Raw genomic sequence first — 6,340 nt, 5'->3', positions numbered from 1 at the left:
AGAGGTCATGCAAGATTATTCTCTCCCCTTTCTACTCCACATATCAAGAAGCGCTCAACACACTGACCCTCTCGGCTCTCTCTGACCATCACCACGAACTCATCTGCAAATTTGGTGAGAAATTTCAGCACCATCCTCGGCACTGGATCCCTCGTCCGAGAATTGTTGTTCGACACCACAACCGCATCCAGCCCATACGAACATGTACTGATCGCTATAAGAACAGCCCAGTCCCAACCATTGTAAAAATTATTAATAACTTGTAATCAACCAGTGTATTCACTCTCAGTCAATCTTACCTTTTGGCACTGTCACTATGTTGAAATGGGGGACCGGTGGTAGAAGCGGTACCGTTCTTGCCTCGCAAGCGAGATGTCACCGGTTCTATTCCCGGGCCGGTGGAAGTTGTTTGGACTTACTTCCTAGCCCCCATTAGTCCCTGTTCACCTAGCAGTAAAATAGGTACCTGTTGTAAGTCGAAAGTTGCGAATTCGTATTCAGGGAGTTGTTGGAGCTTCCAATAACTTGATGACATTAACCACTGACTCTTCAGGCCTCTACGCCCGTGACTCTTCAGGCTTCTACGCCTTTATCTCATGAGACATAAAGGCAAGCATGAACTTAGCATGCTTCCCTGTTGGGCACTGTAAACGCTTCTGCGCTTCACCTTACACAAGGATGTAGGGGAGTGCCCAATAAAAAAAAAAAAATAAATAAATAAAAATATGTTGAAATGCCCTGTCGTATGACCTTCTCCCCACCTAGTTATTATATATCATATTTATATCACTTATGTTACTTGTATATTATTTGTCACTCAAGAGACTCATTCCCCCATTATGCAACTGTATATTTTCAGCCTTCCGGTTGTCGTGCTCTTTCAATAAACCGTTAATTATTATTATTATTATTATTATTATTATTATTATTATTGTTGTTGTTGTTGTTGCATACATACTGTGCATACATACATGCATACATTTTAGCCATTGTTTTGCAAATCATTATCTTGTATTCAATTAGTTAGTCTAGAGTAGTCAGTGATTCTCACCCTGGGGGCCATGGCCCCCCCAAGGGAACCACGGCAATAGCTTAGGGGGCCACGGTGGGTTATTATAAGTTGTAAATGTTTCAAGAAAATGTGGGGAATTTGAAATAACTAAAAATTTTATTACTTATTTTGACTTGGCAGAAGAGAATTTGCATCTTTGTGTCATTTTGTTTAAACATAATGCCAATGCTATTTTAATATTTACATTCTGTGTTGCTAGTTTTTCACTTTTAACTGATTAACTCAGATTTCACGAGTCCAGTTCCTGTCTATATGACAGGCATTGGACTGATCCGTCTGTGTGTCATTGCTTTGCAAGTGGTGATCGGACCGAATGATCTCAGTCTGGCTTGGGATACCATCAGGAGAACATAAGAGTGTACTGTCTCTGAACCATATATAGTGCTTGAGCTTGACTTAAGCACGATATATTCCATTACTGGTGTGACTATTTTGTTTCATATGGTCGTTGCTTTACAGGTGTGAACTATTTTTACATTTCCATTATTTTCCTATTTATTGCTGTCATTAATTGTGTTCATGCTGTCTTCTTTCTTCACAGCTAGCGGGATCACTTAGGAAAATTGTTGCGGAGTCTGTACGGATGGGCTTCGGCGATGCTGGGATCGAAATCGGGGTTCTAGAAGCATGCCAAAGAAGTAACTCCGAATGACAAAGTGGCTCAATGTATGATCCATCGTTTTGCACTGGTCTCGAAAACCTTCCCTGAAGGACTTTGCACGATCCTGGAGGCAGTGATCAAATGTGTCAACTTTGTGATAGCAGGAGATCTGAACTCTCGCCTTTTCCAGAACCTTTGTAACCCTTCTCTTTTACTCCAAAGTGCGCTGGCTTTCCAGGGGTAATGCTGTGAATCGAGTGTTTGAACTTCGGGGAGAGCTTAAGTCATTCCTGGAAGTGCATGGGAAGGATGATCTTTTAAGTCACTTCAATAAGGTGCTGTGGGAGCCACGCCTTGCATGCCTAGCAGATATATTTGAGCAGCTAAACAGGCTAAATCTCAAGCTCCAAGGCAAGGAAAGAAATGTGTTTCACCTCATGGATTATGTTAACGCTCATAGGAGCGTTATTGGTTTGTTGCTGGAGAAATAAACCCTCAACGTTGACGCGTACCATATAATTCGGTCAAAACCTGTTAAAGAACATTTCTCATATAACAAATGCTGTTATCTCAGGACACATATTATGAAATACAATCAATATACAGTACATAGCCTGTTAACATCTTAAATATAACTCGCATGTTATAACTATTGATACAGGAGACAATTGGTATAATATGATCAAATTGCAGTACACAAATATACTTATTAAAGTTATTTAGAGTTTCTTAGCAGATTCTAATACTTCACGATCACTCACGTTTTAGGGTCTAGTGGTCTGAACCAACGTGTTGTCTGTCCTGTAGAAATCAGTAGACTACCCTCGAGGGCAATCTCAGCCCGGAGGCGAGGGCCATATGTTTTCGTATTGAAACACCTCAGCAGATTGGTCAGCAAATTCGTTGTCAACACTATATCTCTTATCTCATCCACTCTCTCTCTCTCTCTCTCTCTCTCTCTCTCGCCTAGTTTATCTTATTGTGGTTATCCCTCTCTTTCTCTCTCTTCTAGCTTATCTTACTGTGGCGGTAACAGATTATCTTGTTGCATTTCTTGCCAAGCTCCAGAATTGGTAAAGGAAACTCAGTGCAGGAAATGTTACCATGTTTGAGAATCTTTCAAATGTTCTTGGTGGGATTAAAGATCATCTGCTTGACCCATCACTGAAAACTGATATCACTCAGCACCTGAAATCTTTGGAAAACGAGTTCAAAAGGTACTCCCCAGAATTCGAGGAGGAAGAAGGAAAATTGTTAAGAAATCCTTTCTCTGGCACTCTTGATATTGCTACCATTCCCAATTATGTTCAAGACAAATTTCTTGATCTCAAGAACGATTTTGCTGCCAAAGACCTCTATCAAGAAAATTGCTGAGTGTATTCTGGGTCTCAATATATCAGTTGTATCCAAAAGTTAGCGAAGTCGCACTTCGAGTCCTTTTACCATTGTCTACTACCTATTAATGCGATTGGATGTGGACCGAGACATGAGATGTGCTTTGTCAGCGACGCAACCTCGAATCAATCACCTGTCTGAAAGGAAACAATGTCAGCCTTCCCATTGACCTGTGACAAAATATGCATAGGTCAGAGGAACTTTTTCCCAACCAAATTCAACTTTGTTGTGGGGCTCTTCTAGTCACTCGAGTCTAGTGACAAGTCAGTTATGTAAATTGTGAAAGTTTGTCAAGATATATGATAATGATGATTGTCAACAATTTATTTTTCGCCATTATTTGTGAGGAGTTTAGGAGAAAACAAAATGGGGATCTAGTCTAGGCAGTGTTCTTTCACATTCACAGTCTCTGCATATAAATTTTCAGTAATATATACAGTTATTTTGTTATCAGTCAACATCCTCGAGTAGAGCATGTATACTGTGGCCACTGTACTCTATAGTCCATTTGCTGAAGTGAGTCGGTCGACCACACCTGTTCTGCTCGCCAGGTTACTACCTGATCAGTCCACATTAACTCTTCATACGGGTCTTACAAGGGGTACCCACAGCCTATGTGATATCCAAACAAACCACCGAAGATTCTATTGTCGACTTCACAGGACTCACCCCCTACAAAGTACACCCACAAAACCTACCACAGTGTATGCACAAACTCTACATTTTGTAAGTTGTGATTTCTGCAACACCCCACACCTATTATGCATCCATTACAATTGGCGCCTGCCTTAGTGGTCAGTGCTGGGTACCCTTTAAAATTTATTACAGGTGATAACCATCCCACATGGCAAGAGGACTAGAAGTGCAATCTCGCTTACTTTTGGATACGGCTGATACATTGAGCACCAGAATATAGACAGAGATTTTCATCATACAGGTCTTTGGCAGCAGAATCGCTCTTGAGAGCAAGGAATTCGTTTTGAACATCCTTAGTAATGTTCGCGGTGGTTACCAATTTCATCCTTATAATTATTCTCGGTTTATACCTAAAGCAGCGCGGATACAAGTCTGCCTCACAGACTGCAATTTTGGCTGGATAAGTGTGTGTGTGTGTGTGTGTGTGTGTGTGTGTGTGTGTGTGTTTTCGCACACAGGGTGGTAAAATGCGTCTAGTGTGGCAGCATTATGTTAGTGTTACGGTGCAAGCACTGCTTGCTCCCTCTCGCTTTCAGCTACCACCGCTGGCTAGCCCTCGTGGCGAACATGGAAGCAACTTCCATATGTCTTCCCCTGCCAGTACACAGCCTTTCACCATCAAGACTCCTGCTGTGCATCCTCGTGGCAACACACGGCAACTGGGTGCCTCGTGGACCCAGGCTAAACCAGCAGGGCATTTCGGAGTAGCAGTAGGACCCAGAGGGGCAGCACATAGGCCCACTGGCATGTGGACACATCCTGGCGCCTACCAACCATCGCCCCGCTGCCTGGCGATTAACCTTGGTCGGTAGAAGGTTACGGGAGTAAACCCCAAATAAAAAATCTGCAGTGCAGTCCCGCATCAGGTAGACATGCTTACAGAGCTCCAACAAGACCCCAACAAGACCCCAACAGCGGTATAGGAGGAAGAGGTGACTCACCATCATGGGAACCCAACGACTACACTGGCGGACGAAGGCAATGGCTACTACAGTAAGGTGAAACCCAACAAACTGGGCTATTGCAGTCCATTGCAACTCTCCTTCTCCCCAGTCGTTGCAACACTTGCACCACTAGATCAGGAAAAGGGAGAGCCAAGATGCGTGGTTGCAGCCTGCGATCCTGCCTCACCACATATATCAACTCACATGCAGCTATCATCCAGCTCATCATCAACATAACCCCTATACCCTCAAAGGTCCTATGGGGACGGACGAGTGGCGACGGGGACAGAGAGAGATGACTGCCGGGAGTCTTTAGTCACAACTCTGCACATGGGCGGCAAAGATAAGATAGTCGTTTGTGCACTAGGGTTGAAGAAGCAGTGCAATCCGGCCCTGTCTGTGCGACTGAGCAACCTTTTCAAGGAGCCACTCTGCTCACCCCACAATGGGAGGGGGCTAGAAAAGGTGCCCCAAACATAGCCTGCCTAAAAAGTCAACCTGACTGGGCAACCGCACCCAGTAAGGTCATCCTTATGCGGTCGAAAACACAATCAAAATCACAGATCCAAACAAAAACAAACTATACAACCTCTTATGGTCGCTGCAAGGAATGTCGGGACCCTCCTGGATACTGGCACAAATGAGTGTCTTGAAAGAAGAACCGCCCTTGTGGCAAAAGAGCTGGCCAATTAGTAAGTCCCGACTCCCAGATGAGGATCAACTCACAGAACAGGGGTATGGCTATACCTTCTTCTAGAAGGGTAAGCCTGCTGCAGAGAGAAACCGCATTTATGGAGTTGACTTTACCACCCTCAAACGTATCCTACACAGGCTAACTGAAATGCCTATTGGGATCAACGAACGCCTCGTGACGTTCCGATTCCCACTAAATCACTCACGTCATGCCTTTTCATCACTGCATATGCCCCAACACCAACACTGGATGCAGAGAATGACATCAAAGAGGCCTTTTACGTAGACCTCGATAGAGTGCTAACCTCTGTCCCCAGAGAAGGTAAGGTTGTGCTCCATGGTGACTTCAATACCAGAGTTGGCAGAGATAATAATACAGTATTTGGAAGGGAACCATAGAGAGAAATGGAATAGGCAAGTGTAATCCCAATGGCCTAATCCTCCTCAGCAAGTGTGCTACACACAACCTCACTATCACCAACACCTTGTTTAGGCAGGCCGACAAGTTCAAGGGTTCGTGGCTACACCCACGATCCAAAAACTGGCATCTCATCGACTACATCATTTTCAGAGAAAGAGGTCGCCGAAATGTCCCCATCACCTATACCATGCGTGGCTGAGACCACCGCGACACTGATCATCGGTTCATCAGAGCCAAGCTCTCACTCCTCGTTGCCCCAAAATGGCTAAGGCAGCAAGCCTCCAGAAGCGGTTTTAACGCTAAGCGTCTGTAGGATCCAGCGGTAGGACATGCTTTCAGAGAGCAGCTCGAGGCATGGGCTGATAAACAACCCGACAACAAACATCCCAAACCCCAGTGTGAATGGGATATTCTCGACACCGTCATGACAAAAACTTGCAGAGGCCCTCGGCCAGATCGAAACAATACACCAGGACTGGTTTGACGAAAATGACCCGGCAATCAATGCACTCGTCGAT

The 6,340-nt window shown here is 44.4% G+C and overlaps 1 protein-coding gene across 1 annotated transcript; it reads left to right on the top strand.

Annotated features, from left to right (window-relative positions):
• Positions 1-1,385: 1,385 nt before the first annotated feature.
• Positions 1,386-3,047, top strand: LOC121867097 (protein FAM200A-like). Its single transcript, XM_042366854.1, has 4 exons — positions 1,386-1,430; positions 1,614-1,710; positions 1,896-2,084; positions 2,818-3,047. Exons 1-4 carry the CDS (start codon positions 1,386-1,388, stop codon positions 3,045-3,047), a joined length of 561 nt encoding a protein of 186 aa, XP_042222788.1.
• The last annotated feature ends 3,293 nt before the right edge of the window (positions 3,048-6,340 follow it).

The sequence above is a fragment of the Homarus americanus genome, unplaced genomic scaffold, assembly GCF_018991925.1.
Source record: "Homarus americanus isolate GMGI-L3 unplaced genomic scaffold, GMGI_Hamer_2.0 scaffold6317, whole genome shotgun sequence".
NCBI classification, from domain to species: Eukaryota; Metazoa; Arthropoda; class Malacostraca; order Decapoda; family Nephropidae; genus Homarus; species Homarus americanus.
Note: the sequence above shows the minus strand (reverse complement) of the source record. Positions and strands in the feature narration are given on the sequence as shown.